The following is a 21,249-nucleotide window of genomic DNA, read 5'->3' as shown; positions in this document are numbered from 1 at the left end:
ACAGAACATGGAAATGCATTTATTTTTAGTAAATATAAACTGCTAAATACCTTTTCTCACCAGCAGTATATAGCAGTCTTATGACTTCTATCAGTGTCTGGTTAAAACTTGTAGGAGGAGTTTTTATTCTCCTTGGACTGTCCTATGAGGCTGCAGGACCCCTGACCCTGTGTCTGGACATTGCCAATTGGCCCTGTGCTAATTGTATGCACCCTCCCAAGAGAAAAAAAAATTCTCATACACGACAAACTGAACATGTGCAGAGTGACTCCAAAGGCTCTGTCTTATCTGGAGATGGATTGGGGACAGTGGAGGACCAGAGAAGACAGGATCAAACAGCCTTTTTACATAATGCGGATTAAGCACTTAGGTTACACAGTGAGTAGAACAAGCATGCTTTACGGCATATACAGACTGATTGTACTGTTGTGGGTTTAGTAACACTTGGCGCTGGATGCCGCTGGTCCTTTAAGGCATTTGCAATGCCAGGAGGCAGGGCGGGGCTTATGGCCATGTGACTGCCGTGATTTGCTGGGGTTAGTAACACTTTAACCTCCCCTCCCCCAATGATTAAGTGAGGGAGGGGAGAGTGTAACCTGCAACTTTGTAGACCGTTACAAGTTAAGAGGCTGCAGCAGGGGCTGATCTGTGTCAGATTTGCAAACACAGCCAAGGAGTGCCCAGCCATCAGGATTTACATAGTTACACAGTTAGTCAGGTTGAAAAAAAGGCAAGTCCATCTAGTTCCACCATAATAAAAAACAATATCAAACAATCTCATATACCCAATCCTTTACCCACAGTTGATCCAGAGGAAGGCAACAAAAAAACCCCCAACAAAGTATGATCCAATTTGCTACAGCAGGGGAAAAAATTCCTTCCTGATCTCCCGAGAGGCAATCAGATATTCCCTGGATCAACATTACCTAAAAACAGTAATACCCAGTTATATTGTGTGCACTTAGGAAAGAATCCAGGCCTTTCTTAAAGCAATCTACTGAGCTGGGCAAAACCACCGAGATTTAGAGGACTGTGGGTGGCACCTCAGTCCAGGAAATAGATGGTGACTCCGGGTGATGATACCTGAACAAAGAAGGCGCTGTCCTTCAAGAGAGAATAGCCGATGAAGGCATTATCCCCTTAGTACTGTGATCTTTTGTGAAAAGCAATACTGGCAGTGTTACACGGACTTACCTGTCTTTATAACTAGTGTACATACACCTGTGGCCCCACACTGCTGCTGTGATATATATAACGAAAGTGGCTCTATGCCAACAGTCCGCCTTCTAGCTATTCATGAGTCTGGTAGAAAACACCACAATGATGACCCCCCCCCCCCCCCCCCTAGCCATCTCTTTCCTGCCCAGCACAGTGCTCCGCTCTTTAACACAATGGGGACATTCAACGCAAGCCTGATTGCAGCTTTCACAGGGTGTGCACAGCACATAATGGAGAATTTCAGTCACTGCATTGGCTACGGAAATTTTTTTTTAAATATGGGGCTGAAAGGGTATTTTTCTGAAAATGCTGGGGCATGACAGAGAAATTCCATTGTATATTATATATGTATCGGTAGATCATATATGTATCCATATAGTCTATATTCTATATGTATCATAGTGCTGCGCAAACTGTTGGCACTATATAGTGTATAATAATATTGTATACATCTATATATATATATATATATATATACACATCTATATACATCTATATACATCTATATACATCTATATACACACACACATACATACATACATATGTGTGTGTGTCAATATATGTATTGGTATATTCTATATTTATGTGTCGGTTTATTGTATAATATATATCAGTATATTATATATGTATCAATATATTGTATATTATATGTTTATTGATATAATGCATGCGATATATGTATCCGTATATTCTAGAGATTATATGTATCTGTATATTCTATATTACATGTGTGTCAGTATATTGTATATTCTACATGTATCGGTATACTCTATACTACTGATGTGTCAGTATATTACATACATGTTGGTATACTGTATATTATATGAGTCAGTATATTGTATATTATAAATGTATCATTATATTGTATATTATATACGCTATACACCCTCCCTAGTGAAGGCTGTAGGGCACTAGAGGAATGTGATAAACTGTGGACCAGAATTGCTCTTACCATGACCGGCATTTATGACTATCAACCAATTCTCCAAGAGGGGCAACCATGGCCACCACCTTGAAGTCTCACTCCTTCGGCTGCACCCTTTGCTATGCAATTTCAATGAAAATGTCAGCAGTGAGCATGAGCTATGATAATGAATGCAGCAGGTGGATGACAACATTGTGAATTCTATCAGGTGGGTCACCCTGCTTGGGGTTCTGGATGGATGCTGGAGAGGTGTAAAGCCCGGTGTTCTGCCAAAAACTGTCCCCCCCCCCCCCCCCATCGGATAGTGTCCGCCCTGTACTACGCAGGTGCAGCGCTTGCGCAGTACAGAGGACAAGGAGACTCCAAAAGTCTCCAAAGACGAACGGCGCCTGCGCACTGAGTCCAGGTTCAAGCCCCACCATCCAAGTTGACATACGGTAGCACTTAGTAAGAGGGCCGCTCGCGGGCTCGCATCGCTCGTCACTCTTCGGGCACGGCCTCGTTTCGCTCTGCAATTTTCTTATTCTAACTCTAGGTCCACTTGGATGGTGTTGAACCGTTCATCTTCGGAGACTTTTGGCGTCTTCCGTACTGAGCAAGCGCAGTACAGGGTGGACACTATCTGACGGGGGACAGTATTCGACAACACCGGTCAACCTCTCCCTACTCAATCCAAAATTTTTTAAAAAAAATTCTCAGCTATATAGAACTACATAAAACACCTAAATGGCGGGGGGCGTGGTCTGGACATGGCCGTGTAGAGACGCATCTGTACAGAGCTCCCGGCCGCCTGTACTCACGCCGGCACTAGCGTCTATTGTACCGCAGGATGCACGCTTCCAAGAAGAAGAACGGGAAGCGGAACAGATTACAGACCAGCCCGGCGGCTCTGACGCCGGCTGGAGGTGACATACAGCGGCTTTTCAGGACACCTAGCGCGGACACCCGGAGATCCAAAATGGCGGACCCGCGTGGTGAGTGCTCGGAGCCTCCTGTGGATATGCCTGCACCCTCGGAGGGGTCCCGGAGTCCCCTCATCTTCCCCAGCTCGCCCATCCCTCCGGACCTAGAATCAGGGGGTCCCTCACAGCTACCACTCACCTTCAGAGCAGATGCGGAGCTGCGAGCAATTCTGCAATCATTGCCTACTAAGGCAGACATAGAGGGACTGGTGGGGAGAGTGGAGGCTGCTCACAGGAAGGAAATCCAGGCAGTGAAACAGGACGTGCGGGCTCTGGATGACAGACTTATATCTGAGGAAACCAGACTGGCAGCATTGACACAAAGGGTCATCGCTCTGGAATCCCAGCATAAAGCCCAGGCGGATACGGCTACTGAGCTTCAGCTCCGCATGGAGGAGATTGAGGACCGCAGTAGACGGAACAATCTTCGGATACGGGGCTTGCCGGAGGCTACAGGCTCTGCGGACTTACTTGCCACGGTGACGGACATCTTTAAAAGACTTGCGGGTGCCCAGCTCCCGGAACGCTTTGAGATTGACCGGGTCCATAGGGCCCTTGGCCCCCGCTCCCCGGACCCTGCCAGACCGCGAGACATTATCTGCCGCCTGCATCACTACACCCATAAGGAGGCCATAACTCGCAGGGCTTGGGAGGTTGGGGAGGTCGTTTTTGACGGGGCGCCCGTGAAGATACTGCCAGATGTTTCCAGGCCTACACTTTACCGCCGAGCCCTGTTGAGGCCCCTTCTGGAGCTGGCGAGACGGTGCGGGGCGACCTACCGCTGGGGGTTCCCCCTGTCGGTCACCTTCGTCAAAGACCAGAGGACATTCCTGCTGAGATCCCGAGAAACACTCCCGGCCCTCTTCCACTTCCTTGGCACGGATCCGATCACTGTTCCAGACTGGCTTGGCTACCTACCGAGATTCCAGGGTCGTCCGGATGCGACAAGAGCTCCCGGCCCGCAACCACAGAGAATGCCACGTTCCAGACGCCGCTCACGGACACCGTCCAACGAGGCGGCTCGTGAGATGTGAGTAGCTCCTATTTCCCTGGCCCACCCTGACCCCTATGTTCGTGCGGCCACCAGCGCGCTTTCACCCTCACTGTCCCCATATATGCAACCGTGGGGCCGTGGCCCGGTCCCTTTCCCTTCCAGCACGAGATATTTGGGTCTGTAGGGGTTGTTGGGATGCCTCTGCCGGACGTTGTTGCCTGCTGTACTTTCTATACCCCCTTTTTTATTATTAGCGGGCTATTGGTCGGACATTACCATCCGCTCAGATGTACAACCGGGAGAGGGCTCCAGTTTTTTGAGCCAACATAGTCTACCTGGGACTCCTGCTTGGGGGGTGTCTGCCCTCTCCGGGACCCTTTACCTCACAGACCCAGAGATGTATACGCTACTATGGAGAGCCCTTCCCTCCCCCCCCTTTTTTTTTTTTTTTTTTTGGAACGCCCCCATGCATTATGGACCTGGACCCCTGTTGGCCCGTACAAGTGACCGTGACTCGTGATGGGGGGGGGGTGGGCCAGCAGAAGTCCTCGGGGGTCGGGTTGGAGCCCAAGGGCCTGGTGGAGGTCTCTTTTACTTCTCGGTGGCCACAGTAGACACCTTGATAATGTGGTTGGGGTCGTTGCTGGGGAGATGGAACGCCGCTGCGTTCTCTGCTGCGCTATTGGAATCCTTTCTGTTATTTGATGTTTAGTTATGTCACTCTGTTTACATGTTTTAACCTTCCTTATGGTTTTCTTGACTGTTTTCGCTTGATTAAGTTACTAATGGTGCGTTTGATATTCTGCTTCCAGGACCACCTATATTTGGATGTTGCCGGTGGGGGTTGGTGGCCGGGGCTTTGGTTCCCAGGCTCTGTCCACCCACTCTCCACCTAGATCAGTGCGCGACCAGTTTAGGTCGCGCGCGTTTCAAGTGTTAAAAGCTTGGTTAATTAGCTACCCCTATACGGGGCTGTGGGGTGTGGGGATATCTCCGACTGGTCGGGACCTCCTCCCACCCCCCCATTATTTCATTTCTTTCCTTTCTTTTTCTTTTACACCCTTCCCCCCCTCCTACCCCCCGCTCCTCTCTCCCGGTAACAGAGAGTCCCATCACCCCCCCCCCTCTGTTCGCTATCTCTTCCTTCTCCCTCAATCTCTTCCCTGAGACATGGTGGTGGATTCCATCAAGGTGACCTCTCTCAATGCTAGAGGCCTCAACACGCCCGAGAAGAGGCGTATGCTACTTCACGATCTTAAAAAATTTCGCTCGGATGTGGCCTTCATCCAGGAGACACACTTCAAGAGTGCCAAATTGCCATTCCTACAGAACAGATCCTTCCCCCGGGCATATCATTCCACATACCATGCGTCCAAGACTCGGGGGGTCTCGATATTGCTCTCAGGTAGATTGTCGTGGCAGTTAACGGACAGTTTGGCCGACCCTGAGGGACGCTACCTGTTCCTCAAGGGGCAGATATGTGGGGTGCGTTTTACGCTGGCTACGTTGTACGCCCCTAACGACCGCCAAGATAGGTTTCTCAGCCAGGCGCTGAGCAAGTTGCTGGCATTTAGAGAGGGACAGGTTTTGCTGGGCGGCGATTTTAATGTCCCATTGTTACCCGCCTCAGATACTTCATCGGGCACCTCATCCATATCTTCGGCTTGTGGGAAACGAGTGGCACATATGCTCCACGAAGCACAACTGCGCGACGTGTGGCGTCTACAGCATTCTGGTGAAAGGGATTATACCTTTTATTCGGCCCCCCACAAGTTGTACTCAAGGATAGACCTTTTTCTAATCCCCCATGACCAATTACACCTAGTGCACACCACAAATATAGGCCAGATAACCTGGTCGGACCATGCTCCAATCCACCTGACGTATACTCTCACCGACCGACCCTCACCCAGATCCTTATTCTGGCGCCTGAATGAGAGCCTCCTTCAGATGCCAGAAGTGTTGTCAGACGTGTCCAAACAACTGGACCTATATTTCAGAGAGAACGAAATCGGGGACTGTGACCCCGGGGTGCTGTGGGAGGCTCATAAGCCCGTTATACGAGGCGTTCTCATAAAACATGGGGCAAGGATTAAAAGGGATCGGAATGCAATTTTGACCACTTTACTCGACAAACTGTCTTTGGTGGAAGCTCAACATAAACATGCCCCCACGCAGGCCGTGGAGTCCGAGCTGAAGACTCTCCGGTCCCAAATAGCGGACCTGCTTCAGTTCAGGGCGAAGGCAGCCCTGCAGTTTTGCCGCAGGTTGTCATACGAAATGGGGGATAAGTGTGGGAGGAGGTTGGCCCAGTCGGTTAGAGAGGTTAAGGCGGCGTCCTATATCCCACAGATAACACGACCGGATGGGTCGGTGGCCACTGCTCCGACACACATCTCGGACGTATTCGCCGAATTCTATTCTGGCTTGTATAACCTACCGAGCCCCACCCTCACCCAGCTAGCTATAACTAAATACGTTGTTGACTCGCAAATGCCGACACTCTCTTCGGAGACGAGCGCCTCCCTGGAGGAACCCATAACTTTGACCGAAGTACAGGAAGCGGTTGACTCCTTGAAGATTGGCAAAGCCCCGGGACCGGACGGCTTTACCGCTCAGTACTACAAGTCCCTGTTCCCTATTTTGGGCCCACGTATGGTGACACTCTTTAATGCTTTGGGTTCGGGGACTGTTTTCCAAAGGGACACTCTTAGGGCCCATATTGCAGTAATCCAGAAGGAGGGGAAGGACCCGAACCAATGTGGCAGTTATAGGCCCATCTCCCTACTGAACCTGGATTTGAAGATCTTCTCAAAGATCTTAGCCAGGAGACTGACACAACACATGCAAGACGTGATACACTTGGACCAGGTGGGGTTCATACCTTATAGGGAGGCCAGAGACAATACCATCAAGGTACTCAATCTACTTCGGGTAGCGCACACTACTAAGACACCATGTGTCTTTGTGAGTACCGATGCCGAGAAGGCATTTGATAGAGTGAGCTGGGAGTATATGTCCTCTGTCCTCCGTCACCTGGGCCTGGGTAACAAGATGCTACGTTGGATAGGCAGCCTGTACTCTAACCCCTCAGCTCAAGTAAAAGCTAACGGGGTCCTCTCGGGTGCATTTTCCATCGGGAACGGAACAAGGCAGGGATGCCCGCTATCCCCCCTTCTTTTTGCCATTTCCCTAGAACCATTTCTAAACACTGTCAGGTTGAACCCGGACGTCTCGGGCCTTGTGGTCGGGGATGTTGGCTACAAGATATCGGCGTACGCTGACGACCTTCTCTTCTCCCTGACCAACCCCAGAATCTCTCTGCCGAACCTGCTCCGAGAATTTAAGATATATGGCGCATTGTCCCATCTTAAAATAAACTTCTCGAAGTCAACGGCTATGTGTGTAGCAACCTCTCCCCAAACGCAACGTGATTTGCGGGACAACTTTGGTTTCCAATGGACTGACACGGCTCTACCGTATCTGGGCACACGACTACCTCCTGATCTGAACCGTACATTTGACCTCAATTTCCCACCCCTTTTGACAAAGACCCGAGAATTGCTAGAGAAATGGCATTCGGGATTTCACTCCTGGTTTGGTAGATGCAACCTTATCAAAATGAGCATACTTCCCAAGTTCATCTACCTTTTTCAAGCATTACCCGTTCAGATTCCGCCCTCCTTCTTTAAGCAAATCCAAGCCCTTTTTACCAGGTTTGTGTGGGCCCACAAAAAACCCAGATTACGGCGATCGCAACTGACGCTCCCCAAACATTGCGGGGGTCTGGCACTGCCCGACATCCGCCGATACTACCTGGCCTCACATTTGGGGCGCATTCTGGACTGGAGACGCAATGGGTCTACCAAACTGTGGACGAAGGTTGAGCAAGCCCAATCCCAAATACCGCTGAAGGGAGCGCTGTGGTGTTATGACGACCTCCCACATGACCTGAAACTGCACCCGTTACTGGGGGTTACTTTGAGACACGGCCACCGGGTTGCTATTCAGACGTCCCTGACGTCGGGGCGTTCCCCACTGTTTCCCATCTTGGGCAATCCAAAATTTCTACCAGGTCTGCGGCCCACGGCTTACCCTACCCTCGGGGAGGGTGGACTTGACTGTGCGGGCGGGTTCGTGGAGGACGGACGGTGGCCACCCCTATCGAGACTGACCGACCCCGCGGGGCCCTTTTGTCTACCTTTCTGGAAGGCACTGCAACTGCACCATTTCCTGCATTCACTTCCCGCACCCCAGGACTTTGCCCGACAACCAACGACGTTCGAGGTCATGTGCGCGGACGAAGGCCCTCTGACCCACGTTCTGTCTCACACCTATTCTTTGCTTAATACACCGAAAGAACAGCCTCACTTGCCGTGCCTCGCCAACTGGGAGAAGGACTTATCATGTAAATTCACACCAACGCAGACGCAGCGTATTATTTCATTTGCCCTAAAGTCTTCGCGATGCACGAAGACACAGGAAACAAATTTCAAGCTGCTTACACGCTGGTATTTAACCCCGGTCAGGCTGCAGCGGTGCTTTCCCTCGGCCTCGAATCGGTGCTGGCGCTGTGACGAGGAGGAGGGAACGCTGCTCCATGTTTTCTGGTCCTGCCCTAGGTTGAGGGAGTTTTGGGGGGAGGTCCGTCGCATCTCCCAGCAATTCACGGAATACATTATACCTGATGACGCGGCTTTCTTCCTCCTGCACCATTCCACAATCTCTGCTAACATCTACAAAAAGTCGCTATTGCGACATTTGCTCAACGCAGCTAAAGCCTGCGTCCCCTTGCGATGGAAGCAACGGGCTCCCCCAACAGTGGTACATTGGCTGCGGAAGGTGGAGGAGGTAAAGAAAATGGAGGACTTGGTCCTCACCTCACAGCATAAGCAGGAAACCCACAAACAGACTTGGGACATCTGGAATGCCTTCATCTACTCAGCAGAGGGTCAGCGACTGCTGGGGCGATGACGGGACCCCCCCCCGTTAGGATCTTTCTTTGCCCATGTGCCCTCTGTCAATCTTCTGTTTTATGATTGATTTCCACCGCCGTGCCTCTGCCTCATCCCCCCCTGTCTGTTCCTTTCTCTCCTCTCGTCTGTACTTTGCTATCCTTTTCCTTCTTTGTCTTCCCCCTCCCAACCCTCCTTCTCCCCCCCACTTGTCTTCTTCCCCCTCATGGTACTTCCCAATATGTCCTCTTTGTGGGCCCACGCCCACCCACCTTTGGGAGGGGGTGGAGGTGGGGGGGGGGGGGGTGGGCCCCGGAATCTCATTCTCCAAGCAGAGAGTTTTCTCTCCTTCACGCGATATGACCGCCCTGCTTGTGGGTACATGTGACACAGGAGATTGTTAATGACAGTTATGCTGTATTCTGCAAAGTACTTACCTTGCATATGTGATTTGACCTGCATTTGTTCGGTCTTGCTTTTTGTTGATAACTGTTCCACTGTCTGTATCGCGGGGTTCCCACCCCAGGTTTTGGGAGAATAATAATAAAGATTTATATTTGAAAAAAAAAAACACCTAAATGGCCACTTTTTCAGCTAAGGGATATGCAATTAGCGGACCTCCAGCTGTTGCAAAACTACAAGTCCCATCATGCCTCTGGGTGTCATGCTTGTGGCTGTCAGAGTCTTGCTATGACTCATGGGACTTGTAGTTCGACAACAGCTGGAGGTCCGCTAATTGCATATCTCTGAGCTAAACCAATAAAGGAAAATAAAGCCAGTGGCATTAACAGGCAGCAGCTCCACCACTGAGACACAAAGCAGTGTGAGCCTCAGGGAAGAGAAGGGAGAAGATGGGGCGAGCCTGTATCCTGGTCTCTGTCTCTTCCTTCCTACGTGATCTAAACATGAAGATGAAAGACATGTAAACAGATTATGGCAGCCAATGAGAACAGCGGGACCAACCTCTCGTCTTCCTCCCCAGTATTCCCTCTGGTGCAGCAGCAGAAAAAGAGTCAGCAAAAGGTGAAAGGTTAGAGCAAGACATAAAGAATATCACCACCGGCAAAAGAGAAGGCAAGCTCTGACATTGACATCCCCTCCCCCCCCCCCCCCCCCCCCAAGACCACCGAACCCCCTCAGCAGGTGTAAGCCGCAGCAATAGAAAGAGCCGATCTTTTCTGGAGAACAAATAAGGTTGTTTTAAAGCAATAATTTTAGTCCACAACAGGAGAACAAAGCGCATTTCGGGGCCCAACACATTTCCCCTGCATCAGGGCTCAGGCACTGTAAACAGTGGAATGCAAAAGACTTATTATGTAGCTGTATAATAAGAGACATGAAATCCCTGGAATAATTGTATCAGCAGAAATACTTTGTCTCGGTGTCCATTTATACAATTACAATGTATTTCTTCTTATTTTGCCATCTTTCAGCCTTGAAGAAGGGGAATTGGGGGGTCAAAACGCATTGGAGTTCTACGTCATCCTGTTGTGCATTAATTTTACTGTTACAGGATTTTTGATTTTGGACTCTCTTTTTGGCACCCTCATTGATCTGCATTTTAAAAACGTTTTAATCAGCTTCCCAATGCTGATATTTCTGCAGTCAAAGAACACCGGAAGATGTTCACCACCCATGAGAAAGATTTGTGCTGCCCAGTTATCATGCGTCTGCTCATCTATACACTAAATATGCCAATACGGCCAGACACAAACGACTGCAGGGAAATCTCACCATTGTGGGAGGTGTAGAGGCACAAACTACTGCAGGGAAATTTTTTAGGGCTCATTTACACTTGCTTTGTTGTACATTAAAGTGCCTACCACCTCAGCGTGCTTTTTTGATGCGTTTTTGATGCATTTTTGAAGCTTTAATGAAGCTTGGCAAATGCCCTGTGTATGTTGATTTTTCAATTTGTTTTAACAGGGCCCAGTATATCCCCTGCTCTGTAGTTTCCCAGCTCTGCTGATCCCCCTACTCCGTAATAACCCCCAGCTCTGCTGATCCCCCTACTCCGTAATAACCCCCAGCTCTGCTGATCCCCCCTACTCCGTAATAACCCCCAGCTCTGCTGATCCCCCTACTCCGTAATAACCCCCAGCTCTGCTGATCTCCCTACTCCGTAATAACCCCCAACTCTGCTGATCCCCCTACTCCGTAATAACCCCCAACTCTGCTGATCCCCCTACTCCGTAATAACCCCCAGCTCTGCTGATCCCCCTACTCCGTAATAACCCCCAGCTCTGCTGATCCCCCTACTCCGTAATAACCCCCAGCTCTGCTGATCCACCTACTCAGTAGTAACCCCCAGCTCAGCTGATCCCCCAACTCAGTAGTAACCCACCCACCCCCCCAGCTTTGCTGATCCTCAGGTTTACGGATCCTCCTCCTTCTCTGGTTCCCACTCACCTCCCCTATTTTGCACCCACCCTGCGCACCACATGTGATATTTCTAGTGTCTCCTGCTCCCATCCCCCAGCTCTGGCCATCCTCTGCCACCCAGTCCTCTCTCTCTCTCGCCGATCCCCGCTCACCTTCCGCTATAGCGTTCCCATGTTGCACACCAGGTGTGCTGTCTGCACCAGACTTTTCCAGAATATATACACCTGAACCCGGACATGACTGCTGATGTCATTCTGGTTCACTTGTTGGTTTACCAGTGCATCCTGGGATATCTCATACCTGAAATACCTCCAAAACAAAGCTAAATCTGAATAAAAAAAGAAGAACTGCGCTAGCCACAAGATACCCAATGTGATTAGGGTATATGAAAGTATCAGACCCACACTGTGGGTCTTAGTATCTAGTGTGTTAATATTGTGAATTCCCCAAACTCAATATATGTGCATCAAACTCTGTGCATAAACCCCTAAACCATAAAGATAAGAATATAAAGAATATATATTTGCAGATGCCAGACTTTGCCGGAAAGAAGTCTCCCTCGCGCATGAGCAGGAGTGACGACATCGTGGCTCCAGCCACTCACAGCGCTAGAGCCGCGATACCCGGAAGACACGCAGAGGCAACATGTCAGCTCCCTCGGCGTGGACAAGGTGAGTTACCAACGCCTCGTTCTAAGGTAAATATTTCATAATGAGCTAGTATGCAGTGTATACTAGCTCATTATGCCTTTTGCCTTACATGTGTAGAAAAAAATAAATGGGGGGGGGGGGGTATACAACCGCTTCAACATTTGATTTAGTGACAGTTGCTTTGTTTGGCTTTCAGAGTGATTTAAAAATATGTCCAATGCCACATTATGAAGCAAGTGTAAACAAGGCCTTAAAAAGTTAACTAGTTACAGTGGGAAGATAATTATTTTATCCCCTGCAGATTTTAGAAGTTTAAAATTCACCTATGATAAAAAATGATAGATCCTTCATTTCTTTGTAAGTGGGCAAATGATAGAGACAGAAGATCAACCATACATCCAGAAAAAGCACAAAACAAAATGTTATAAATTGAGCTGCAGTTCAGTGAGTTGGTAGTTGGTGGAGAAACCCTTGTTGGCAAGCACAGAGGTCGGACGTTTCTAGTAGTTGGTGACCAGGTTTGCCCACATCTCAGGAGGGATTTTAGTCCACTCTTCTTTACAGATTTTCTCTAAATTCTCAAAGGGGTTGTAAAGGTTTTTTATTTTAAATAACAAACATGTTATACTTACCTCCTCCTCTGTGCAAGGGATTTGGCTGCTATCAATCTATCCAATGAGGACCCGAGACAGCTGTTGTGCTCGTCCCCATTGCTGCAACAATCCAGTTCAGGTAAGTAAAAGGGGGGCTGCTGCACTCCAGAAGGTTGTCTATAGGATTAAGATCTGGAGACTGGCTAGGCCACTGCATGACTTTCTTGAGCCACTCCTTTGTTGCCTTGGCGGAATGCTTTTTTGGTCATTGTCATGCTGGAAGACCCATCCACAACCCATCTTCAGTGTTCCGGCTGAGACAAAGAAGGTTCTCATCCAAGATTTTACAATACATGGCCCCCCCGTCCATTGGCCCCTCAATGCGGTAAAGTTTGGCCTGTACCTTTAGCAGAGAAAAAGCCCCAAAGCATCGTGTTTCCACCTCCGTGCTTGACTGTAGGGATGGTGTTCTTAGGGTCATAGTCAGCATTTTTCTTCCTCCAAACACGGCAAATCGAGTTAATGCCAAAGATCTCAATTTTGGTCTGATCTGACCACAGCGCTTTCTTCCAATCCTCCTCTGAATCATTTAGATGTTCATTGGCAAAAAACTTCAGATGGGCCTGTACATGTGCCTTCTTGAGGAGGGGGACCCTGCGGGCACTAAAAGATTTCAATCCATGGCGGCGTATTGTGTTACCGATGGTTTGTTTGGTGGCTGTGGTCCCAACTTCCTTGAGATCATTCACAAGCTCCTCCCGTGTAGTTCTGGGCGGATCCCTCACTTTTCTCATGATCATCCTCACCCTATGAGGCAAAAGTTTGCATGGAGCTCCAGACCGAGGGCGATTGATAGTTATTTTGTATTTCTTCTATTTGCGAATAATCGCTCCCTCAGTTGTCTCCTCCTCACCAGGCTCCTTGCTGATGGTCTTGTAGCCCATTCCAGCCTTGTGAAGGTCTACACTCTTGTCCCCGACGTCCTTTGACAGCTCTTTGGTCTTGCCCATGATGGTGAGGTTTGAATGGAAGGAGGATTCTGTGGACCGGTGTCTTTTATACACATAACCAGTGTTAATTTTGGCAGCAGATTTAGTTTTAGTCTTAGGACTAAAATGACATTTTAGTTTTAGTCCCATTTTTGTCAATTGTTTTAATTTTAGTCGCATTTAGTCGACTAAAATCTCCAGTACATTTTAGTCGACTAAAACTCATTTTAGTCATCTGAAATTTAATGAGTGTAATTCAAATTGTAATGCATTTCTCTACAATTTCCAAACATATATCATATACTGCTGGAGTGAAAAATCTCATCTATTATTTAACCAGTTGCCGACCGGCGCACGCCAATGCATGTCGGCAGAATGGCACGGGCAGGCATATTGGCGTACAGGTACGACCATTTCTATATTCCGCCCTGCCATCGCGTGCCGGCCGGGACACCCGTGAGTCCGGTCGCGGGTCCCACGGACTCGATCGCCGCGGGGATACCCGTGATCATCTCACGGGCAGGCTGAACGGGGAGATGCGGTTGTAAACAGCATCTCCCCATTCTGCCTAGCAACAAGTGACGCCAATCTCTGCTCCATGTGATTAGAGCAGAGACCAGTGTTCACCAACACAAAGCCCAGCCCCCCACAGTTAGTAACATACCCCTAGGAACACTTAACCCCTACACTGCCACCCCCTGGTTAACCCCTTCACTGCCAGTGTCATTTACACAGGAATCAGTGCATTTGTATAGCACTGATTGCTGTATAAATGACAATGGTCCCAAAAATGTGTCAAAAATGTCCGACGTGTCCGCCATAATGTCGCAGTCACAAAAAAAAAAAATAATAAAACGCTGATCGCCGCCATTACTAGTAAAAAAATAAAAATAAATTATTAATAAAAATGCCATATAACTATCCCCTATTTTGTAAACGCTATAAATTTTGCGCAAACCAATCAATAATCATTTATTGCGATTTTTTTACCAAAAATATGTAAAAGAATACGTATCGGCCTAAACTGTGGAAAAAAAAAAATGTTTTTTTAGATATTTTTGGGGCATATTTATAACAAAAAGTAAAAAATAATGCGTTTTTTTTCAAAATGGTCGCTCTATTTTTTTTTTATAGTGCAAAAAATAAAAAAACTGCAGGGGTGATCAAATACCACCAAAAGAAAGCTCTTTTTGTGGGAAAAAAAAAAAAGACGTCAATTTTGTTTAGGAGCCACGTCGCACGACCACACAATTGTCAGTTAAAGCGATGCAGTGCCGAATCGCAAAAAGTGGTTTGGTCTTAAGCCAGCAAAATGGTCCGGTCTGAAAGTGGTTAAGGTATTGAGGTATGAACATGCACTAAAGGCTAGTGTTCATTTTGAAGTAAAATTTCAATTTAGTTTTAGTCTTTTGACTAAAAAGCCATTTTAGTTTTAGTCGTATTTTAGTCATCTCATTTTTTTTTTAAGTTTTAGTGGTATTTTAGTCGACTAAAATAGTATTCATTTAGTCGACTAAAACGTTTTAGTCATTTTAGTTGACGAAATTAACACTGCACATAACAAGTTGTCGTTAGAACCTTCTTAAATTGACTGGACTAATCTGTGTACCACATGAGCACATACTGTAGCCAGTCTGTGGGAGCCAGAATTATTGTTGGTTGGTAGGGGATCAAATACTTATTTTACTCACTGAACTGCAACTCCATTTATAACATTTGTATCATGTTTTTTTCTGGATTTTTGGTTGACATTCTGTCGCTATCATTTAAAATAAACATATGATACAAATTATAGACCATTCAATTCTTTGTAAGTGGGAAAACTTAAAAAATCTGCAGGGGGTCAAATAATTATTTTCCCCACTGAAACTTTTAAAGTTAAAAGGGGTTGTAAAGTACATTTTTTTTTTTTTTTAAAAACAACAAACATATACTTACCTCCACTGTATAGCTCGTTTTGTACAGAGTGGCCCCGAACCTGGTCTTCTGGGGTCGCTCGGCAGCGGTCTCAGCTTCCCCCCGCAGGTACTTCTCACGTTCATGTGAGCTCCCTCGCATGGTGAGAAGCACTTGCGGGCGCGCTCCCGTGATACAGCCGGCGGCTATAGCCGCTCACTGTATCACTCGACCTTGCCCCCGGCGCGCAGTGTCATTGGATGTGATTGACAGCAGCACGAGCCAATGGCTGCGCTGCTTTCAATCCATCCACTCTAGCCAATCAGCGGCCAGGCCGAGCGGCGAAGCGGATGTCGGAGGCGAGCGCTGGACTTCGAGGGGTCAGGTAAGTAAAAACGGGGGGCTGGGGGGGCGCCGTCACTGTCAGGTGTTTTTTCACCTTAATGCATTAAGGTGAAAAAATATTTACCTATACAACCCCTTTAACCAAGTTGGTCAAGTGATGAGTACGCTGGAGCTCCCCCTCTGTGGGCCGTGAAACCATCACCCCCATCGATTGTACAGGAATAAGTAACAGAACTCGATGTAAGCGGTAAAGTCTCCCTATGCTCCAACTGTCTAGAAGAATATTTTAAAAAATGCCATAAAATGCTGGAATCTACGTCAGGCAAGTTCCAGCGTACGATAACAGGCAGCTGTTGAGCTGACTCAGATGGCCCTTGGTGACACTTTCTTGGTGCAATTAAACGCCACAGATGACAGCGCAGGTAGTAAAGCACCAGCCAAATAGGACCTGAGCAGACGCGATCTCGGAGGAGCAGCGAAAAGGCCAATTAGAGGAAGAATGTCAACATGTTTATAAAGATTATTTTATGGAAGTGATTAAATTCTTATTATCATAATTTTTTTTTTTTATTTATACCGGAAAAAGGTCATCCGGTTAATGAGATAGAACAGAGGGTTATAAAGATGCTCGGGTGGCCTCACCGCAGCAGACTATAACCGCAATGCACAAAATGCAGACCTGTGGGGGGGGGGGGGGGGATATAACCATTTCACTGTGATGCAGGAAGGAGACTCTAGTTGGGTGGGGAGGAGAGACATATTCTGAAAGATGAAGGTTGCCATTTGCTCAAAGTTCTGAGCTGCAAAAAAAAAAAAGAACCATAATGCAATAGTCCTTAAAGGCATAGCCTACTTATTGGACCATGTTTTAGGTTACACCTGTATTTGAGGTTTTAACATGAAATATAGGGGTTGGTTTACTAAAGGCAAATAGACTGTGCACTTTGCAGTTGCTCCAAAGCTTAGTAAATGAGTAGAAGCTCTGCTGGAATTCCATCATCCAATCATGGGCAAGGAAAAAGGCTGCTTTTTTATTTTCCTTGCAGTCATTGGGTATTTGTTACAAAGTGAAGCTTTACCTCATTTACTAAGTTCTGGAGCAATTGCACTTTCATAGTGCACAGTCTATTTGCCTTTAGTAAATCAACCTCATAGTCTCTCGGTTATGATCTTTGCAAAAGGGTAATTTGCTGATTGATTTATTTAGGGATACATCAGAAGCTTTTAGCCTAGCAGCTATAAAAGCCAGCGCAGGACTGGCTGGGGTATATTTTCTAGAGTGTGAACATCAAGCTATGTGTATATCGATTATGAAAATCACACTCTAATTGCACACCAGTCCTGACGTAGGCAGGTATCCCATTGTAACATTAGTCAAAGGGATGACAAACATCCAGGAGAGTCTTGTCTATAGTCCCATTGCACACTTTCCTGGAACAGGGCTTGTCAGTAGCGGGTGCTGCAGGGACTGCCAGCTGGACACATCACAGATAAACGCACATATTTTCCAGTACACCAAGGATCTGCAAATGATGTCCAAAGCTTTTAGTGCAGAGAGATCACATTGCAAAAGGACAAGTGAAATGCTTCGGAGCGGCGCAGGACCCCTTCATCAGGAATGTGAGTGTCACACCACATGCCTGACGAAGGGGTCCTGTGTGGCTCAGAAACACTTGAACATCCATGGTGTGCTGGCGAATATGTGCATTCATTATCCAGGAGAGTTTGGCTGGCACTTGTTCCTATACATATTGGATATTGCCATATCAGGTCTAATGTGACTTCTCTTTTCTGATAATCTGAAAGTGCTTGGTGTCCTCTTTCTATAGACTCACATGGGTGGACCATTCATTGACTAAGGGTCTATTTACATAAGGTACGGTGGGACTGCTCAGTCCCACTGCACTTCTGCCACAAGACAAGAAAAAAATGCTTCTTCTATGATGTGGTCGGTTCACATGGTGTCGCCTTGTCTATGGTGTGGCCGGTTCACATGGTGACATGGTGTCGCCTTGTCTATGGTGTGGCCGGTTCACATGGTGTCGCCTTGTCTATGGTGTGGCCGGTTCACATGGTGACATGGTGTCGCCTTGTCTATGGTGTGGCCGGTTCACATGGTGTCGCCTTGTCTATGGTGTGGCCGGTTCACATGGTGACATGGTGTCGCCTTGTCTATGGTGTGGCTGGTTCATATGGTGACATGGTGTTTGCCTTGTCTATGGTGTGGCCGGTTCACATGGTGACATGGTGTCGCCTTGTCTATGGTGTGGCCAGTTCACAGGGTGACATGGTGTCGCCTTGTCTATGGTGTGGCCGGTTCACATGGTGTCGCCTTGTCTATGGTGTGGCCGGTTCACATGGTGTCGCCTTGTCTATGGTGTGGCCGGTTCACATGGTGACATGGTGTCGCCTTGTCTATGGTGTGGCCGGTTCACATGGTGACATGGTGTCGCCTTGTCTATGGTGTGGCTGGTTCATATGGTGACATGGTGTTTGCCTTGTCTATGGTGTGGCCAGTTCACATGGTGACATGGTGTCGCCTTGTCTATGGTGTGGCCGGTTCACATAGTGACATGGAGTCGTCTTGTCTATGGTGTGGCCGGTGTGCTGAAAATAAGCACTGCATACAGTACTTTTTTTCCAGTGCAGCACAGGTCATTGCACACCAGCTGTTAGAACTTTGAAATGTCAATAAAGTTTGTTTAAAGAAAAAAATAAAAATAAATTAAGAAACCGTACGATGCACTGCTATTGCTGCATCAAAGCCACGCTGGTCTGGCCGGACCAGGCCACATACCAGTCACTGTGTTGCAGTGCGTGCAGCAGATAAAGTGAACAAGCCCTTACAGAGCTCAGCTCGTTAACCTTTGGTCTTCATCTTGCTTCCGGACTCTAGCGAGCTGGCATCTGTGATTTTCTTAGACGGAGACATGATCCAGAAAGGTGTAGGTGTCCACCAGAGATGGGTGAGTATATAAAATCCACAGATATATGACCAGGATGGTGTATATAGGATCAAGTGCAAGCGGAGCTCTCACTACTACCGTCCTATCCCATCGTGCTCAAGGCCACGCCACTTCCATTTTGTTAAATTTTACATCCACTGTGCCAACTAAGATGGTACCACGGGCCCTGTTCTGTACCTACGGCCGCACTCCTAACATCATGCCTCCCTCGCCATTGGAAGTACTAAAATATTCTCCTTGTTGAAATATTTATTTTTCCTTATATACCTCAATAAGTTACTAGAAAACAGCACATTGTGCAGTAAAAAGCTCAATTGGGTGCAGCCTACTGAATGAATTTGATGCACTTGTCTTTTAGATAAGCTGGTCAATTGGTGAACGATCCCCTCTGACAGCAGGGGGAAGTAAAAGTGTACGTAAAGTCAAAGTACAAGTACAAGTAGTACCATCACTAAGTATATTGCCCCTTTATCTGCAGTCACGTGACCCCTTGGTTCCCTCTCCTCTCTGTAGCTTGGGGTGGGGGGCAAAGGGTGCAAAATCTGCTAAACAGCACTCTGTGGAGGGCTGGATAGAGGGGCAGCTGCTGTAATGCGAAGCAGGTGCCACTGTCAAATCAGACTGTGGAGCAATGCATAGGGGTGCAGCAGCTGTAATGCCAAGCAGGAGCCGCTGTTGCTCAAGCTGTGGAGGGCTGGACAGGGGTGCAGCAGCCGTAATACCGAGCAGGAGCCGCTGTTGCTCAAGCTGTGGAGTGATGGATAGGGGGGTGCAGCTGCTGTAATGCCAAGCAGGAGCCATTGTTGCTCAAGCTGTGGAGGGCTGGATAAGGGTGCAGCAGCTATAATGCCAAGTAGGAGCCACTGTCAATCCAATTGTGGAGGGGTGGATGGTGGCATGGTCGCCGAGTATGCGCCCCAATCTCTTAAACTGTTAAGGATGGAAGTGTGGCACCTGTAATACTGAGTAAAAGCCACTGTCACTCAAATTGTAGAGAGCTGCACAGGGGTGTGGAAGCTCTAATGCTAAGCAGGAGCTGCTGTCATTCAAACTGCTGAAGGCTGGATGGGGGCACGGAAGGTGTAATTCTGAGCAAGAGCTCAAAATTTGGAGAGCTACAGAGGGGAACAGCAGTTGTAATCTGATTTTGGGATTGCGAGCCCTGTGTCCTGAAGTCAGAAGAGATGCAAACTGACCACATAAGGACCGATATGCTTCTATGGTTAGCATGGTAAATAACGAGGAAGGGGTTTCTCTGCTAACAGGAATGGCAGGATCACTAGGCATTTTATAGCTTTCCTAGATCTCGTACACAAAGAGTTTGCTTTAGGCTACTTTCACAATGGGGTGTTGGGGCCGTCTGCAGTAAAACGCCGCCATTTTTAGGGGCGATTTATCCGTAATTTTTGCAGCCTTTTTTCAGAAAAGGGGTCAAACGCGGCGCTTTGCCGGCACTTCGACGGCGATGCCCATTGATTTCAATGGGCAGGGACATTTTAGGAGTCGTGTATACACCGCTCCTACGGCGCCTCAAAGATGCGGCCTGCAGGACTTATTTTGGTGACTTATTTTGGTGTCTTATTTTTCTTACTTTACACACGCTTTAATCTTTTCCACAGTAGTTCTCATAACTGGCCCAATGCCATGTTGGACAACACCCCCTCCCCCCCTTTCCCTTTATTATCCTCCACCCAAAAAATAATCAGAAAGAGGTGGCAACCAGCCAAGGCCCAATGCTGTTCAGCCTCCACCACCCCTCTCCTGCAGCTCTTCAATTAAAACGTGTTGACAAACTTTCTCGGCTCTCATTTCCCAGCCACCGCCCCTCACAGATGGCATTTCCCGAGAGCGAGCCGCCAGCGATAAGACTGTGAAAATGATAACAAGTCAGTTCCCCCAGCAGCCGCTGAGTGAAATCACTCTCAAGTTTTATTGTTTACGCTCGTCTGGACGGCTCGGTAACACACATCCTTATAGAACGGAGGTGGAGGGGTGATGATAGTTTCCTGCTCTGCTTGCCTCTATTCCCGTTTTTTTTTTCTGTGTGGTTTCTCACCTGGTCGTGGGCGATCGCTTCCGTCTCTCGCAATGCACAGCATCAAAAAACGCCGCGTTCCAGAACCTGAGCGTGTGCCTATCATAAACAGCAAACAGCACAGGTCAGCAAGATCCCTATTTATTGTAGACCAGCTCTGCTAAAACGTTAACATTTTGGGGTATTATTCTTAAAGCAATGAATCTGACAAACTCCAAAACATGTATTGCACATTATGAATGTTCCCGCTGTATGCGTTTTAAATTGTTTCACTACCAGTGAATGTTGGGTGAAAGCCATAAATACGTTCCTTCGCGTTGGGAGGAGTTGGGATTTAAT

At 47.8% G+C, this 21,249-nt stretch overlaps 1 protein-coding gene across 1 annotated transcript in view; it reads right to left on the bottom strand.

The window, feature by feature from the left end:
• Positions 1-21,249, bottom strand: part of KIAA0513 (KIAA0513 ortholog) — a gene marked incomplete in the record, with an annotated part of 64,783 nt that overhangs the window by 12,100 nt on the left and 31,434 nt on the right. The window contains 2 exon segments of the mRNA XM_077453348.1: positions 10,018-10,044; positions 20,932-21,009. Coding sequence (XP_077309474.1) covers positions 10,018-10,044; positions 20,932-21,009 — 105 coding nt within the window.

This window comes from Lithobates pipiens, unplaced genomic scaffold (genome assembly GCF_037356315.1).
Source record: "Lithobates pipiens isolate NorthernLeopardFrog02 unplaced genomic scaffold, aLitPip1_a1.2 Scaffold_10, whole genome shotgun sequence".
Taxonomy (NCBI): Eukaryota; Metazoa; Chordata; class Amphibia; order Anura; family Ranidae; genus Lithobates; species Lithobates pipiens.
This window is presented reverse-complemented; position numbering and strand designations above follow the sequence as displayed.